Source organism: Schistocerca serialis, chromosome 10 (genome assembly GCF_023864345.2).
Source record: "Schistocerca serialis cubense isolate TAMUIC-IGC-003099 chromosome 10, iqSchSeri2.2, whole genome shotgun sequence".
Taxonomy (NCBI): domain Eukaryota; kingdom Metazoa; phylum Arthropoda; class Insecta; order Orthoptera; family Acrididae; genus Schistocerca; species Schistocerca serialis.
Genome location: NC_064647.1, coordinates 33,853,342 through 33,873,012, shown reverse-complemented (window position 1 = coordinate 33,873,012; position 19,671 = coordinate 33,853,342). Strand labels below are relative to the sequence as shown.

Genomic DNA, 19,671 nt, shown 5'->3' with positions numbered 1-19,671 from the left:
ACTGCGTTATGTCCGGCACCATAAAGTCACAGTAGACGCAGTTAGCGTCAGCCATACCCAAGGGTTCGGTATTAGGTCCCATACTCTTTTCATTGTACGTAAATGATGTGTCGTCAGTTTTGTCACACTGCAGATACCACATATACGCTGATGACTACAGTTGTATCTCATTGCAAGAGTAATAAACATGAAGTCACCTATCGAGAATCTCAATAGTGACCTGTGAGCACTATCTAAATGGGTGCAGGATATAGGGCAGAAGCTCAACCCATTCGAAACGCAAGCGGTACTGGTTGGTAATTTTAGGCTCATTAGCCCGAAATACCGGGAATTCCTACCACCTTTTACTTTAAGTTGGACAAGTATCAACTTCTCTCCTTCAGTAAAGGAGACAGAAGTAGTAATAGGTGAAAATCTAAACTGGATTTAGCATGTAACTACAGCGTGAAAGAAGGCGTCACCGACTCCAAAAATATGAAACGCTCTTTCCTCTTCATCATAAAAAGAAACTTGTTCATACACCTATCCTTACAATTATTTGGATTGCAGCGATATTACCTTGCAAGGCGTTTCTCAGGAAAACTCACGGCACCTGGAACTGGCTATGAATACTATGTTCGTAATATTTGTGATGTTCGACTCTTTCACCGTCGTCTGCACAGCTGTCCTGGGAGCGCGCAGACAAACGCAGAGGTTTCCATACCTCCTGTCTTCTCTACTGTCTTATCAATGACCACAGTCCCCCACATCTCTCCTCCTCATTTCCCAGCTTTCTTAACTGCTGCAGTCTTCATAAAATTCCTTTTCCCAGAACTCACCACGTCAAAAGGCATCTATTTTTTACATCTATAAATTCTTTTTACATCCGCCACTACAATAATAATAATAATTATTATTATGTTATTGTGGTCTTCAGTCCAGAGACCGGTTTGATGCAGCTCTCCATGCTACTCTATCCTGTGCAAGCTTCTTCATCTCCCAGTACCTACTGCAACCTAAATCCATCTGAATCTGCTTAGTGTATTCATCTCTTGGTCTCCCTATACGATTTTTAACCTCCACGCTGCCCTCTAATACTAAATTGGTGATCCCTTGATGCCTCAGAACATGTCCCACCAAGCGATCTCTTCTTCTAGTCAATTTGTGCCACAAATTTCTCTTCTCCCCAATTCTATTCAATACCTCCTCATTAGTTATGTTATCTACCCATCTAATCTTCAGCATCCTTCTGTAGCACCACATTTCGTAATCTTCTATTCTCTTCTTGTCCAAACTATTTATCATTTATTATTATTATTTATCACTATTAGTGGCAGCAGTACAAGTGCTGCTAGTATTAACTTCATTAGTTCTATTATTTACGCACATTGTCGCTTGAAATGCACAAATCATTTTAATACTATTTGTCATAGTAAAATCTTTTTTAGGTAACTTTCTTAGGTAACTGTGGTGTGACAAAGGTACTCTGTACGCGACGCCATGGTCCGTTGTAAGAGAAGACCTAATGGCTCTAATGAGATCAGATTCAATAAATAAAATAATATAAAAATAAAGATACCCACAACTGTTATAGCTTCTCCTTGATTCCCTGGATAATAGCACTGGGGCAGATTTGACGTCCAAACTAATCTAACCCAGGTTCTATCTGGAACGTCCAAACTAGTCCATTTCAAGTTCTATCTGAGACAGAACGTCCAAACTAGTCCAACTCAAGTTCTATCTGAGACAGAGCAGGAGAATTTGCTGCCCTCTGGAGTTCCACTGCGTCGCATATACTGTGCGGAAGAGCATTGCCCTGTTGATAAATGGTACCACAGTACAATGTGATGGCAGTCAACACATTAGGACACTGGATGTCAGTGACGTACTATTGTGATGTCCGAAACCTCGATCACCATCACCCGTCACATGGAGAATACGTGGTGGCTTCCAGAATGAGATTTTCACTCTGCAGCGGACTGTGCGCTGATATAAAACTTCCTGGTAGATTAAAACTGTGTGCCCGACCGTGACTCGAACTCGGGACCTTTGCCTTTCGCGGGCAAGTGCTCTACCATCTGAGCTACCGAAGCACGACTCACGCCCGGTACTCACAGCTTTACTTCTGCCAGTATCTCGTCTCCTACCGTCCAAACTACCAAGGTTCGCAGGAGAGCTGCTGTAAAGTTTGGAAGGTAGGAGACGAGATACTGGCAGAAGTAAAGCTGTGAGTACCGGGCGTGAGTCGTGCTTCGGTAGCTCAGATGGTAGAGCACTTGCCCGCGAAAGGCAAAGGTCCCGAGTTCGAGTCTCGGTCGGGCACACAGTTTTAACGTGGTGGCTCACCACACCATACACACTGCCAGGACTGACACCGCTGTGTCTCTCCAAAACACTGGAATGTTCGTACTTCCACTCGCCGCCATAACGGCCGACGATGATCGACTGGGGTAGTGCACAACTGCAAATCACCGCAAAACACAATACGACCCTATGATAAGCAATCCGGTCATGGCACCGATCCCAATGTAGCCGTTTGTGTTGCTGTGCCAATAGCAGCCCTCGTAGTTTGCTGTCGAGCTAACATTTTCACACACAAACGTTTTATTCATATCTTATAGAAACTAGCAGTACGGAAATAGACAGCCTTTCAAAACACGCCGCTAACGCGCAACCAAATAATTTACAGCAATGCAGCAGTTAAAAAATTTCCTTTAAAAACGGCAAGCCTGCCGCGGTGGTCTCGTGGTTCTAGACGCGCTGTCCGGAGCCGCGCGGCTGCTACGGTCGCAGGTTCGAATCCTGCCTCGGGCATGGATGTGTGTGATGTCCTTAGGTTAGTTAGGTTTAAGTAGTTCTAAGTTCTAGGGGACTGATGACCACAGCTGTTAAGTCCCATAGTGCTCAGAGCCATTTGAACCAAAAACGGCAATCCAGTCATTTATAGCAATACAACAGTTCAAAATTTCTTTTTTTAAAAATACACAGAAGCTAACAGTACGGCAATAACAGCCATTCAAAACACGCCGCTAACGGCAATCAAGTAATTTATAGCAATACCACAGTTTAAAAAAATTTTAAAGAACATTAGTAAACAGGCTACTAAAGTAAATACCGAACTTTGTTAATAACGTACGGTGAGGCAGTGAAGCTACCAACACTGCTATTAAAAAAAATCAAAGGTCTCAGCAAACACCCGATTACTGGCAATAAAGGAATGGTTGTTGTTGTTGTTGCGGTCTTCAGTTCTGAGACTGGTTTGATGCAGGTCTCCATGCTATTCTATCCTGTGTAAGCTTCTTCATCTCCCAGTACCTACTGCAACCTACATCCTTCTGAATCTGCTTAGTGTATTCATCTCTTGGTCTCCCTCTACGATTTTTACCCTCCACGCTGCCCTCCAATGCTAAGTTTGTGATCCCTTGATGCCTCAAAACATGTCCTACCAACCGATCCCTTCTTCTAGTCAAGTTGTGCCACAAACTTCTCTTCTCCCTAATCCTATTCAATACCTCCTCATTAGTTACGTGATCTACCCACCTTATCTTCAGCATTCTTCTGTAGCACCACATTTCGAAAGCTTCTATTCTCTTCTTGTCCAAACGGGTTATCGTCCATGTTTCACTTCCATACATGGCTACACTCCATACAAATATTTTCAGAAACGACTTCCTGACACTCGATGTTAACAAATTTCTCTTCTTCTGAAACGATTTCCTTGCCATTACCAGTCTACATTTTATATCCTCTCTACTTCGACCATCATCAGTTATTTTACTCCCTAAATAGCAAAACTCCTTTACTACTTTAAGTGTCTCATTCCCTAATCTAATCCCCTCAGCATCACCCGATTTAATTTGACTACATTCCATTATCCTCGTTTTGCTTTTGTTGATGTTCATCTTATATCCTCCTTTCAAGACACTGTCCATTCCGTTCAACTGCTCTTCCAAGTCCTTTGCTGTCTCTGACAGAATTACAATGTCATCGGCGAACCTCAAAGTTTTTACTTCTTCTCCATGAATTTTAATACCTACTCCGAATATTTCTTTTGTTTCCTTTACTGCTTGCTCAATATACAGATTGAATAACATCGGGGAGAGGCTACAACCCTGTCTCACTCCTTTCCCAACCACTGCTTCCCTTTCATGCCGCTCGACTCTTATAACTGCCATCTGGTTTCTGTACAAATTGTAAATAGCCTTTCGCTCCCTGTATTTTACCCCTGCCACCTTTAGAATTTGAAAGAGAGTATTCCAGTTAACGTTGTCAAAAGCTTTCTCTAAGTCTACAAATGCTAGAAACGTAGGTTTGCCTTTTCTTAATCTTTCTTCTAAGATAAGTCGTAAGGTTAGTATTGCCTCACGTGTTCCAACATTTCTACGCAATCCAAACTGATCTTCCCCGAGGTCCGCTTCCACCAGTTTTTCCATTCGTCTGTAAAGAATTCGCGTTAGTATTTTGCAGCTGTGGCTTATTAAACTGATAGTTCGGTAATTTTCACATCTGTCAACACCTGCTTTCTTTGGGATTGGAATTATTATATTTTTCTTGAAGTCTGTGGGTATTTCGCCTGTCTCATACATCTTGCTCACCAGATGGTAGAGTTTTGTCATGACTGGCTCTCCCAAGGCCATCAGTAGTTCTAATGGAATGTTGTCTACTGCCAGGGCCTTGTTTCGACTCAGGTCTTTCAGTGCTCTGTCAAACTCTTCACGTAGTATCTTATCTCCCATTTCATCTTCATCTACATCCTCTTCCATTTCCATAATATTGTCCTCAAGTACATCGCCCTAGTATAAACCCTCTATATACTCCTTCCACCTTTCTGCCTTCCCTTCTTTGCTTAGAACTGGGTTGCCATCTGAGCTCTTGATATTCATACAAGTGGTTCTCTTCTCTCCAAAGGTCTCTTTAATTTTCCTGTAGGCAGTATCTATCTTACCCCTAGTGAGACAAGCCTCTACATTCTTACATTTGTCCTCTAGCCATCCCTGCTTAGCCATTTTGCACTTCCTGTCGATCTCATTTTTGAGACGTTTGTATTCCTTTTTGCCTGCTTCATTTACTGCATTTTTATATTTTCTCCTTTCATCAATTAAATTCAATATTTCTTCTGTTACCCAAGGATTTCTATTAGCCCTCGTCTTTTTACCTACTTGATCCTCTGCTGCCTTCACTACTTCATCCCTCAGAGCTACCCATTCTTCTTCTACTGTATTTCTTTCCCCCATTCCTGTCAATTGTTCCATTATGCTTTCCCTGAAACTCTGTACAACCTCTGGTTCTTTTAGTTTATCCATGTCCCATCTCCTTAAATTCCCGCCTTTTTGCGGTTTCTTCAGTTTCAATCTGCAGTTCATAACCAATAGATTGTGGTCAGAGTCCACATCTGCCCCTGGAAATGTCTTACAATTTAAAACTTGGTTCCTAAATCTCTGTCTTACCATTATGTAATCTATCTGATACCTTTTAGTATCTCCAGGATTCTTCCAGGTATACAACATTCTTTCATGATTCTTGAACCAAGTTATGCTCTGTGCAAAATTCTACAAGGCGGCTTCCTCTTTCATTTCTTCCACCCAATCCATATTCACCTACTATGTTTCCTTCTCTCCCTTTTCCTACTGACGAATTCCAGTCACCCATGACTATTAAATTTTCGTCTCCCTTCACTACCTGAATAATTTCTTTTATCTCGTCATACATTTCATCTATTTCTTCATCATCTGCAGAGCTAGTTGGCATATAAACTTGTACTACTGTAGTAGGCATGGGCTTTGTGTTTATCTTGTCCACAATAATGCGTTCACTATGCTGTTTGTAGCAGCTAACCCGCACTCCCATTTTTTATTCATTATTAAACCTACTCTTGCATTACCCCATTTGATTTTGTATTTATAACCCTGTGATCACCTGACCAAAAGTCTTTTTCCTCGTGCCACCGAACTTCACTAATTCCCACTATATCTAACTTTAACCTATCCATTTCCCTTTTTAAATGGAGGAATTTAAAAAGTTTTTAAACAAAAGTGTCCTGGAATATCATTAGAACATAACAAACATGACGGACGTGTAAGACGGTCACGAATCACCCACTCAGGGATGATCAGGCTAGGCAGAATACTGACCAATTTAAATACGCCCGTAAACACAATTGCCACTCTCAGGCTGGTCACTGCACCGACTTTTAGCCAGCGAAAACTTGTAATAAGATGGCTTAACTTGCTGACAGAATTACAGCTAACCTCGTGCAAGGAAACATTACACCACACAGTCCGGAATGAGCGACCACATGATCAACCAACAAGAAGCATGAATTTACTCATAACTCACGACAGAATAGCGAAACAATTAAACTGCCAAAACTACACCTCCCATCGGACAGTAACAAGAGGAGGAGGAAAGATCAAACGGTTCAAATGGCTCCGAGCACTATGGGACTCGACTTCTTGGCTAACCTTTCCCGACCCATTGTGGAGGTTAAACCTTGGTCTCAACATCATAAACATAAACCCACGTCTCATCACCAGTTATGATTTTCTTAAGGAACATCTCGTTTTCATTTGCGTGATTGAAATACTCTTCACACACAGCGAGGCGAAGGTCTTTCTGGTCTCGGCTCATGAGCCATGGATCGAACTTGGTGGCAACACGATGCATCCAAGTGCTGTGTCAGGATTTTATCGCATGATCCACAGACATCTCACATTCTTCTGCAATCACTTGGATTGTCAGTCTTCGATAGGCACGCACAATTTCGTTGGCGTTCTTGACATGAACATCGTTGCTAGACGTCGAAGGGCATCCTGAACGAGGGTCATCTTTAACTTCCGTCCGGCCATTTTTAAACTCTGTGAACCATTCGTAACACCGAGTACGTCTTAAGCACTGATCACGGTAGGCCTCCACCTTCTCGTGCAGTCCATCATGTGGCCACTGTCACAGTGGAATGCTCCATGTATCTCGATACTGCACAATTCGGCCGTCCTTCCAAATGAGGACCCACGAGAAGAGCTTCTCCAACTATGTTATGTCTTCGCAGTGACCACACAACATCTAACGCTGTTCGTGCCCATTAGATACCCTAAACTTCCTGATAACAACACTAAGCGCCAACAGCACTAGTGCTCTATGGTGGCCGTTGTACCCGCCGTGGAGAACTGCAACAGTAATCGTTTACATACCATCCGCTGGAATGTACATGTACGAAGTTACCTTGACATCTGCCGATGTCTTCTGGACGCTTCACTTTTTCGTCAGGCATTGTAGTTTCCACGAAGGTGTGTTTATGATGGAGATGTCTCCCAGCGCTTGGAAAAATGGGGTTTACACTTCCAGCTGTAAAGACTGCAGGTATGTCCTCGTTTAGTCTAGGTTACATCGTTGTCTCTCCTCGTCCTTTCAACGTGTGGCTCCCTCTAATCCCGTTATCCGACAAGGAACCCGTTGAGTGCCAGGCAGCAAACAGCCAATGATATTTAAGGTATTCGACACCCCACGTATCGCATACCATGCATGCACAGTATTGGCTGTTAATGGTAACGGGGGCGAAACTAGAGGTGAGCACAGCATGAGGATACGGAATGTACTTGAACTGCTTATTTGACGAGTGATTCACAACTGTGCAAACATTCCATTATACACTATGTGATCAAAAGTATCCGAACACCTGGCTGAAAACGACTTACAAGTTCGTGGCGCCCTCCATCGGTAATGCTGGAATTCAATATGGTGTTGGCTTAGCCTTTATGACAGCTTCCACTCTCGCAGGCGTACGTTCAATCGGGTGCTGGAAGGTTTCTTTTGGAATGGCAGCCCATTCTTCACGGTGTGCAGGCACTGAGGAGAGGTGTCTGTGTCGGTCGGTGAGGCCTGGCAAGAAGTCGGCGTTCGAAAACATCTCAAAAGTGTTCTGTAGGATTCAGGTCAGGACTCTGTGCAGGCCAGTCCATTACAGGGATTTTACTGTCGTGTAATCACTCCGTCTCAAGCCGTGCACTATGAACAGGTGCTCTATCGTGTTCAAAGATGCAATCGCCATCCCCGAACTGCTCTTCAACAGTGGGCAGCAAGAAGGTGCTTAAAACATCAATATAGGCCTCTCCTGTGATAGTGCCACGCAAAACAACAAGGGGTGCAAGCCCCCTCCATGAAAAACAAGACCAGACCGTAACACCACCACCTCCGAATTTTACTGTTGATAGTACACACGCTGGCAGATGAAGTTCACAGGGCATTCGTCATACCCGCACCCTGCCATCGGATCGCCACATTGTGTACCGTGATCCGTCACGCCGCACAACGTTTTTCCACTGTTCAATCGTCCAATGTTTACGCTCCTTACACCAAGCGAGGCGTCGTTTGGCTCGACCATGAAATCCAAGTTTTCTCATCTCCCTGCTAACTGTCATAGTACTTGCAGTCCATCCTGAAGCAGTTTGGAATTCGTTTGTGATGGCCTGGATAGATGTCTGTCTATTACACATTACGACCTTCTTCAACTGCCGGCGGTCTCTGTCAGTCAACAGACAAGGTCGGCCTGTACGCTATTGTGCTGTGCGTTCCACTTCACTATCACATCGGAACAGTGGACCTAGGGATGTTCAGGAGTGTGGAAATCTCTCGTACAGACGTATGATACCCAATGCCCTGACCACCTTCGAAGTCCGTGAGTTCCGCGGAGTGCCCGATTCCGCTCTGTCTAATGAGTACTGAAGGCCTTGATATGGAGTATCTGCCAATGGACCTAATATGAAAAACGTATGTTCTGCGGGTGTCCGGATCCTTTTGATCACATAGTGTATCTACAACAACAGCTGCCGCAGTTGACATTTCGTCGAAAAGGAACCCAAGGAATTTCGCAGAGCGAGAAAGAAGTGGCAGATGAAATATTAGCGTTCCTGCAAGATGAGTCAGTGGAATGTGTGGTGTTGTATACGCTCGGCTGAGCAGACAATGTACCTGAGAACAATGATGACGATACGTGCTTAACACGTGAAAGTGAAATAGTAAATCGCAGTCGTTGTCCAAGTAGTGGGTACTAACCATAATTACGTACGTGGAAGGGCATCCGCAGCATAATAAAAAAAAAAATAATTATGAACAGATTTCCAATATGTCTGCAGCAATATGACCATGCAGTGCAAAGAAAACGTGTGGATACCGGAGGAAGGACAAGGCACACTTCTTACAAGAACTGGTGTTTGCGCGTTTCAAAGATGCTCGAGACAGTTCACAGGACATGGATCATAGTGACCTAATACGTTAAGCACATCAAACTGAGCGCGACATACACCACAATAATTTGAAGAGAATCAGTGCATGGTTGCATAACTTCAAACAGTGCCACAGAATTGGAAGACATAAGATAACGAAATTTCAAACAAAACGTCAACTTGGCGATGCACAGTAAATCGCGGAATCGGCCCGAAAATTGTAGATGAGGTAAACTTAACCCATCGTTCGGCAAGGATTTCGTTTCCAGCTCCGACCAATCGGTATTAGAAGAGGAAATGCAGGTGAAAGGAAGTCTTGAAATTAGAGATACCGAGACAGTTGTATCGAGGTAAACTAACATCAGTGCCTTAACGCATTCGTATACAATTATGCCAACTCTTAGTCTGGGTGGTAAATTGGCTGGAAAGTTATTCATTTGCAAGAAGTTGGAGGTGCTCTGCCCCCTACGATTCGTTCTCGTGAGTGTGATCTTATAAGGACAGTGTGGAATGCTACGTTTACGTCACAGCAAGCAAGAGTGGGGAAAAGTGTGAAAGGGAGCTACAACCATGGTATGAGCACTGCTTTTGGCCAACAGCTGATTAAAATATCTTGTTTTCGTTTCATTGCTGGCCGGTGCGTAAAACTCATATTCCTTTAGAGCAAACTTTGCGTCCTGAGAAACGTGTGACATTGTAGTTCATACCACGTGAAAGGACAAATTAAGCCTCTGAATGTTTGTTTTTTACGTGCCTCTAAAACATATTATCGCACTACCTGCAGGTACGCCTTAAAAGATAACCAGTTTCACGATAAGCTCCATGAGAGACTGTTCCGCATTCGGTTTCAAGCGGTCACATTCCATCAGTTCTGACCATCCAGTTACACCAATAAGATCCTGTATGCATTCTTTAAGAGTGGATACCTAGCTGAACATTCCGCATGGCTTATATCTCCCAAAGAGTTCGCATTCGATGTACATGGTGCGAACCTTTGTGGTTGCTGTGGTACGCCATTTCTCGTTCGGTGTTCGTGTTGCAAGTTAATGGTTTGCTCTGAAGATTTCTTGAATGTCGACGATGTCCTTTTTTGACTAGTGGAATACACACATCCCATTGAAGGTTGATCTCTGTGCCTCCCAGACACTCATTTTCCGTTGACATCCTGATGCACATGGTGAGTCATTAGCAGCTAATATTTTTCCTGCCACAACTGTTAACACTTTGCCGTCCGGCGACACCACAGTGGTGTCGTGTGCATGGTATCGCTCAGTGGCCAGCGACACCACAGTGGTGTCGTGAGCATAGAATCGCGCAGTGGCCGGTGACGGCACTTTAGTATCTTTTTCATTCTGCTGTGTTTTGTTTGGGTAACAATAAGTTACACAGGTCAACAAGCTTCTTTTTATATATATTTATTTATTTATTATTATATTATTATTATATTTATTATTATTATATATATTTATCTATTTATATATAAGTACTTGTGCGCTTTCATCGTGGCAGACGAAAGAGACGATACGATTATTTGCGATGAACGCGAGGACGTCTTGTCTGATGTTCCGGACTACTTGGCCGATTGGGAAGAAGATATTGGATATCAAAAAAATGTAAGTGATGCAGAATCGTCTTGAAATACATCCAAGAAGAATTCGGCGAACGCTACTGTTGCCAACTGATTAGGATAAATGAGACGAAGAAGAGAAACTATGATTTACTGAGGACCAATAATAAATTTGAAGGATCTTCGCGTACACACATATTTCCCGAAGATACGCAGAGCATCGTAGATATCGTATATATTGGGAACGATCTATTTGAATATATTTGCAACGAAAGCAACAAGTGTTAGTCAAAATTGCAATAGAAGGAAACCGGATAAAAAAAAGTGCCAAATTTTTCGACGTCACGGGACCCGAACTTAGAAAATGGTTTGGGCTTGCTATCCTTATGTGATTTGTAAAAAAAAGCAAGGATCGATGATTACTGGTCAATTAATCCGTTGATAGACACACCGATATTTCGCAAAACGATGACCCGCAACCGATTCAGGCAAATATTATCACTTTTACATTTTTCTGACAACAACAATAAACCGGATAATGCCGACCGGCTTTTCAAAGTGCAATTCGTAATTGATTATTTTTCCAAAAAAGTCAAAACATCTCAACTGATGAATGAATGATACCGTGGCGTGGACAGTTAAATTTTAAAGTTTACAATGCGTCGAAAATTACGAAATATGGCATACTCATTCGGATGCTGTACGGGATACATTTCCTCATTCAAGATATATTCCGGCGCTGGACTACCTTTAGCAAAAACTCTGATGGAACTCTTGACACCTTCTTATGGAAAGTGGCATCACCTGTACGTGGATAAAAATTATAACAATGTAGAACTTGCAGAGAAGTCACTTGAAAAGAAAATTCGAGTTTGTGGAACGATACGGCGAAATAGAGGATTTCCGGAAAAATTAAAGCGCGCAAAAGTCAATGTGTTTGAAGCTAGTCATCAACGGAAAGGTGACAAGCGGCCGGCGACAAGCCGAGTACTCGGAATTAGCGCTGCCGGTGCCAAGCGAATAAGTTTGTACGAGACGTGCGGACGGCAAAGTGTTAATACAACACTTTCAAACGAACCTTAAAAACAGCTTTGGTTGCAATTTTATTTTTTGTATTTTTCAACGACGCGTTTCGCCTTATTTAGGCATCTTCAGGTTATCTTTTCTAGATGGACGCGAGAGGCACCAAGATCTGCTCAGGTAGTAAAAATTATGATTACTAAAATTGCGACCAAGACCGTTTTTAACCAATACTGTTAAGCACTGGTTTGCTGTATGCCACATATGGACTGGAAGAATTTACTAAAGACTGTACTTGTGACATCGGACTCAAGTGGTTCCTTGTGAATGGCCTGTCCTTTGTTTTGAGTCTTTCCCAACCTATCTCTGTTTTCTCTCCGAGAAGGCAATTCGTTGTTTCGAATGCTACAATAGTTTTCTTGTAATTTTACACTTATTTGTCATTACTGAGAACTTTATTTCGTGAAGGCATGGCCACTACTTGACAATTTTATAATACTGCCGGACTTCCCTTGTTGCGCAGTCAACGTACGTTTCTGTTGACAGAGCCCATGCCTGACACGGTCCGCACGTCCAGCTATGCTGCGAACCCCCACCTGCTGATCCCCACCAACCTGCGCTGCCCTGAAGCGGACAGGGACGCCGTGGCAGAGGAGATTCGGCGCTTCTACTTCGGAGACAGCGACATCGGACCCGACACGCGGATGGATCTCTATACCGTGAGTAACCTCATAAGTGACCAAAATTAGTATTGTGTTATTTGCAAATCTGTGTACGTGTGTGGGCTTCGACTGAAGACGCGGCAACGCGGTGCCTTCTCGCTCGTTTTGTCTCTGGGTTTGCACAACGTCGATTATTAATCTGATTTAAGTCTATAGTACACATCATGTCTCGATGTGGTAGTGCATTTTAAAAAGCTCTCAACGATGGCATTTATTGTACCTTGCCTCACACCGCTCAATTTTCCTGCATTTATTCATTTCTGTTTATCTTATTGATATTGCTGAAGTTCCTCATATATTCTGTGTTTATACTGATAATTATTTCTTTTAATTGATTTGTGAATCACTCTCCATGTTTTATGCGTCCTGAAGTAGCCTTGTGAAGTAATTTTATTTTTTCATTGGTTCCGTTTATTAATGTAAAGTGTTATGTAGGCTTGCTGTTCCAGATTTCTGTCAAAGTTTTGCCCTCTTTACTTCAAGTTTATACTTTTAACATTGTATTTGTAGACTCTTGTACTGCAAGGAAGCAAGGGAGAGTATGTTGTTATGGGTGGCTGGTACCCTCTTTCTAAGACACAAATGCACACGTGGATTAATACGGTTCATTATTAACACGAATTGTAAACATTGCTTAACTTGAATGGAGTCCATGTGTTGTGGTACAAGCTCATCAGTAATAGTCCTCTTGCAGACTGATCTAATGGCGTGTTCAGTACTAGTAAAGTACAATTCTGATTGAGGTGAACTAGTCCCACTATATTCGCTAATCTGGTCGCTATGTACTGTCGTAGCTTGTGATGGGCTAAACTTGTTCCGCGAGTAATCTGTCACGCCAGGCTGGATGGTGCAGTGAGAGACTGAGTGGGGCCCTCCGGTCAGCGGCGGTCGCCTAAATACATGCTGTCGAGAGGGCGTTGGCAGCGGGTTGCTTGCGAGTCTGTCTTTGACCTTTCTTGTGATAGGCGCGCTTGATCCTGCGCATACTAATCGATCTTCGCGCTACGTCTTTGCCGACTGGTATGCTGGCGACAGCTTACGCTGGCACAGTATAACCTTCACACTGTCAAACATGTGACTTACTGTATATTTACGCTTCAGTCTAGATGTGTAACTTCTTTTCCAATGTCGTTTACAAACATTGTAACTTCCTTGCCGACAACAGTTAGTAAATGTCTGAAGATGGCCTTGTAACCCGAAAACTGGTTAACACAATAAAAGTAGTTCTGTAGAACAAAAGCAGACAAGCACTTTTCATTTATTATAATTTTGCTCCATCAAGAACAGATGGAAGATTCAGTTAACATGTTAAGAGGTGGTAATAACCATCAAAAAATTTTAAAAAGTTTAATAAACATGGGTTCGGAAACACATACTCACTTAGGTCTGTACACTTGTCGATAGTGGTTGAAGACGCTTGTTTGTGAATATGTCCACTTTTGTGAGAGACAAGGCAAGGTCAAGGTAACAAACACTGTACAGGTAGATTCGTTGCCTCAGCGATCTGTAAACACGATACACTACTTAACATGTCGCTCTGCAGTCTAGTGTACACATCAGTCTCAACATTGGGCAGTCTGCGGGCAGCTTTTTCGTTTGCGTTGTGTTGAAGGTACTCTAGCTGTAGTCTCATTAGCGTGAGTTACTGTGCAGTACATTACATGCAATACAAGGTTTGTACAGTAATGTCATAACTACTTACAAAAATTACTGAATTGTTATATTTAATGTTGTTGTGATAGTTGTAGCGTCCTGTATATGAGTGGTTCAGTACATATTTTTGGCCTTCCATATGCTACAAACAGAAGTGTACTACTCCACACATGACACATGATAAGGCGATATGATTTTGTGGTACGAGTTAGCAAATCCAAGGAGCGTGGGAGCCCCTATGCTCTGTGCAGAAAAATATCCACGACGCACAGTACCATCGGACAAGCTATTCGGCCGACTTTTGGAAATTTGGAAATTTGTGGGAAGTTCTATGGGACCAAACTGCTGAGGTCATCGGTCCCTAGGCTTATACATTACTTAATCTGACTTACGCTAAGGACAACACACACACATACCCATGCCCGAGGGAGGACTCGAACCTCCGACCAGGGGAGCCGCCCGAACCGTGACAAGGCGCCTAAGACCGCGCAGCTACCACGCGCAGCTCGATAACTTTTCCAGCGTCTTAGAGACACAGTTCCCTAGCACCCCACAAGGGAACAGTGGAACGCATTAGACAGTCCGCACACTATAGGAGGAGGAACCTGTGTCACATTTGCTGGACAAAAGACATGAAACTAGTGTGCAGCGAATGGAAGCAGCAGAAGGCGTGAGTTAACCTCTGGCGAGGTTTTCAAGGAAAATAGGGAAACACGTTTGTGTTTCTTTTAAGGAAGCGGGTCTTTTTTATTGTGTTATCTTTAATGAAATGTTGACTAACGTCCTAGAATAAATAAATATGCTTTATTGAACCCTTTTTATTGGGAGATACAGAAAGTTTGGTTTCTGCATTAAACAATCACTGGGGTCTCTTTGGTACAAGCAAATAATGAAATTGCAGTTGCTTTACATCAAACCTCTGAAGATCCAAGAAGGTAATCAAACTTAATCATCTGCAAATCCGGAGGATAGCATGTTTTCATGGTCCCAGTCGTAGTCATCCCTTCCTTTTCTGAGTACATGCGGAATTGAAAGGTAGAATAGATCAGGAACTGGTGGAACAAATTAACAACTTCCTTTATGTGAAGCATTGGCTTTGCTGCACTAGCCTGGACAGCTATGTAATTTCGGAGGCTTAGCAGAAATGCTGGCAAATCTGTTTTGTTAGGTTTGAGAACAATCAGAGACAAGGGTGTTGTCAGGGGTGCCCCAGGGAATGTGATAGGGCGGCTGTTGTTCTATATATATATATATATATATATATATATATATATATATATATATATATATAATTTGGCAGACGGCGTGGGCAGCAATATATGGTTGTTTGCTTATGATGCTGTGGTGTATGGTACGGTGTCAAAGTAGAGTCGATGTATGAAAATACAAGACTACGTAGACAAAATTTCTAGTTGGTGTGATTAATGGCAGCTAGCTCTACATGTGGGAAAATGTGTGTTAATGCGGATGGGTAGGAAGACCAAACTTGTAATGAAAGGATACATTATTAGCAGTATCCTGCTTGAAACATTTAAGTCGTTTAAATGTATGGGCGTAACGTTGCAAAGCTATATGAAATGGAAGGAACATGTGAGAACTTTGGTAGGGAAGTCGAATGGTCGACTTCCGTTTATTGCGAGAATGTTAGGAAAATGTGGTTCATATGTAAAGGAGACCGCACACAGGACGCTGGTGAGACCTATTCTTGAGTGTTGCTCGAGTGTTTGGAATCCGTACCAGGTCGGACTGAAGGAAGACATCGAAGCAGTTCATAGGAGGGCGGCCAGATTCGAACAACACGTAAATGTTACTTAGATGCTTCGGGAACTCAAATGGCAATACCCGGAGGGGAAGCAATGTTCCTTTCGAGGAATACTATTGAGAGAATTGCAGAGTACCGTCATTTGAGGCTGACTACCTAACATTTCTACTGTCGCCAGCATACATTGTGCTTAAGGTCCACGAAGACACGATACGAAATATTAGAGCTCATCCGGAGGCATATGGACATTCGTTCCTCCCTTGTTCCATTTGCGAGTGGAACAGGAAAGGAAATGACTAGTAACGGTACAGGGTACCCTCCGCCACACAACGTACGCTGCCTTCCGAGGTAAGTATGTAGATATATTAGAATCGCGTTATACTTTTCTGTATGGTACCCATTGTAATGCATACGGATTTAGCCCTTGAAGAATTTAATTTTTTGCATTTGTGATATCTTCGCGCTCTCTTCCAAAACAGTTTAGTAGTGTTTGTAGTGATCCGATAGGCTTACAAAACCCAGGAACTTGGCAGTCACGTCTCGAACTACGAAAGTCTTAAACTTCCAGCAGCCACCCACGAGGTTCATCTACGTCTGAGGCGTGAAGATGTTAGTCCTCTTTTTGGCTTTAATATAACAAGTTACACGAACTCCAAACTTTAAGTTTCAATCATAATAATATTTTGTACCTGCATCATTTGAACTCTGGCACTAAATCAGAGGCATAACTTGGAACCATGACTATCCAAAAGTGATAATGATGGAAGCTGAATAATTGAATTAAAATGTGTGCCGCAGCCGGTACTTCAACCCAAGTCTCCTTGCTTACTAGGCATGAATGCCGACAATTTTTTTTCTTCGGTGTTCGTTGCATTTGGTCTAGGCGGACATCCGTTCAAGTTGATCGTTGATTCGTTAACTCAGTTTTTTTTTTCTTTTTATCACAGAGGGCCACCGCCTCTCTGATCGAACACGCTGAGCTACCGTGCCGGCATAAGGGATGGGGATGAAATGATGATGAGGACAACACAACACCCAGTCCCTGAGCGGAGAAAATCTCCTGTCCCAGCTGGGAATCAAACCGGGCCCCTTGCCGTGGCATTCTGCCGCGCTGACCATCAACTAACGGGGGCGGATTACTATTAGACCACCACAGTACGTGCAGCAATCTAACCGATCAGCAATGTGAATAATAGTGCTGCTGTGGTCTATTGGTCACCATTCCTGCCTCAAATGCAAGGGGATCCGCATTCGGATCCCATCGCTGGAACAAATTTTAATTCATTTATTCAACTTCCATCATTATCATAGATAAAGATGAGACTAAAATGTTTCGAGGAAAATTTAATTATAAGATCTATAGAACAATGGTTTTTCACTTGGATCAGTATGGTAGGATGTATTTCTCAAAGTAAGAGCAATTCTAAAGTGGAAGATTGAGACATTCGTACAGAAAAGTGTGGTTTCTGCAAATGGATCAACTTGGTACGAAAATTTATATTGCCTCCCATGCGACAATATGAAAAGCTGTAATAAAGCAAAATTATCGCTTGGATCAGTACGGTTCTACTGTTCTCAACTGCAATATCCATATCATTTTTAGCACATCTGGGCTCTAAAGCCAGAACATCCGCGTAACAGATTGTTGTTGTCAGAAGTATGCTGCAGCTTTATTGTTTTCGTCAAAAAATTCATTTAGCGACTAGGTGAGATTCGTAAGAGATGTCACTGTGAACTTTCATAACCAGGATGTGTGAGCTGATGAAAATCCCTACGCAGTTGCAGAAAGAGGCCATCAATACCTTTTCTCCATCAATGCTTGGGCGGGCGGTCTTGGAGATAAATTACTGGGGCCATATATCCTACCACAAAGATTAAAAGCGGCTCATTAGCATCAATTTCCTGTTAACGTATTGCCTGTCTTGTTGGAGGATGTGCTATGTCAGGAAAGACTACAGATGCGGTGTACGCACAATTGCGCACCAGCACTTTTCCTCCGTAATGTTCGTGAACATGTGACGCCGACATTGCAAGACCTCTGGATTGCTCGGTGAGACCCCACAGCTTGGCCTCACCGTTCCCCAGCCTCCAATCCCCTAGATTTTTGGTTTTGGGAACACGAAGGCATTCGTCTACGTCACCCCAGTCAACGACACCCAGACATCACAGGATCGCGTCTTGAACGCGTGTCAACACTTACAGCAGCCAAGTGTATTTCAAAGTGTGCGCGATTCCTTACGCCGAAGGGCAAAGGGATGCACTGCCGTCCACCGACTTGCCGTCGAGCACCTCCTATAACAAGCGTCACGAATGGACTTCGCGATTAACCCTTCCTATGAATAAGTGTACAGGTTACAGAGAATATGTGTTGTAGCACTCATATGTGTCTTTTTCATGTTTTGATGTAGAAGGTCTATCAAAAAGAATCATCCGATTTTAAAAAATCATAACTGTTTTATTATTTGAGATGTGTGAGCGAACTGTAGAGTTTTAGATGGTTCCCGCTCGGTAGCAGCAGTGGGCGCCCACTTCAGTTCTAGTAAACATGGTGTCGAGACACCGTGAAAGCGTTTTATGTTCTACATTTTGTGCAGTGCAGGTCAGTAGTAACTGTTCAGCGTGACTTTTGTACTAGGTATGGTGTGGATCCTCCTACAGCACAGAACATGAACAATTCCGAGAAACAGGTTGTTTGTGTGAAGGCAAATTGCCGGGCCATCCCCTGGTGTCTGACACAGACGTCGAACGCAACTGCCACAGTTTCCAAAGAGTCCGCAGAAATCCGCCGTGCAGCTCGACAGCTCAACATGCCACCGATGTCTGTTTGGGGTGTGTTACGTCGACGTTTACACATGAAACTATACAAAATTCACCTACTGCAAGCTCTTCCCGAAGGTGACAAACAACAAACAACATGTGAAGTTCTGTAGCTTCGTTCTTGGCAAGATGGAGGATGGCAGTTTTCTTCCACACTTAGTGTTTAGTGACGAGGCAACATTCTGTTTAATGGAAAGGTGAATAGTCATAATGTGAGAATATGGGGTACGGAACAGTCACATTAAGTTATACAGTATGAGAGGGACGCTCTAAAATTTAATAGGTTTTGTGCAGTATCACGGTAAAAGATATATGGTCCATTTTTCTTTTCCGAGAACACTGTTACATGAAGCACCTATCTCGATATGTTTGAACTTTTTTCCCACAGCTGGAGACTGATTCGAACTACTTCATTTACAAACAGGATGTGACACTACCACACTGTCATCCGGAAGTGCGGGAATTTTTAAATCAACGGATCACTGAACGATGGAGCGGTAGCACTGGACCCAATGATTCAGCCTTACGTTACTGGCCTCCAAGTTTACTGGACCCGACAATGTGTGTGGTTATTTCTTGTGGGGTCTATAAATACTCTGTTTATGTACCTCTGTTACCACCAACAATGAATGAACTGAGACATTGCGTAACAGCAGCTGTGGAAGCTGTAACTCAAGACATGCTCGCTGAAGTGTGGGAACAATTTGAAATCGACATTGACGTATACCGTGCACCTCAAGGGGGGCATATAGAACATCTATGAAAAGGTATGAAAAAAAACTTTTTTAGTTTGCTGTTCATCAAAAAACAAAATTCGTTGTACGTTTTTATTAGTTTCAGAAATATAGACGTGCCAAATCGGATGATTGTTTTCGACAGACCCTGTATTCATTCACCTCTCACAATACTGGACACTTCCGTTTCCAGGTACTA

The 19,671-nt window shown here is 42.9% G+C and overlaps 1 protein-coding gene across 1 annotated transcript in view; it reads left to right on the top strand.

Moving 5' to 3' along the window:
- The window catches only part of LOC126424768 (esterase FE4-like), a 168,773-nt gene that overhangs the window by 80,970 nt on the left and 68,132 nt on the right, over positions 1-19,671 (top strand). Inside the window, exon 7 of the mRNA XM_050087518.1 lies at positions 12,331-12,503. Within this exon, the coding sequence (XP_049943475.1) occupies positions 12,331-12,503 (173 nt within the window). The remainder of the gene's footprint in view (positions 1-12,330; positions 12,504-19,671) is intronic.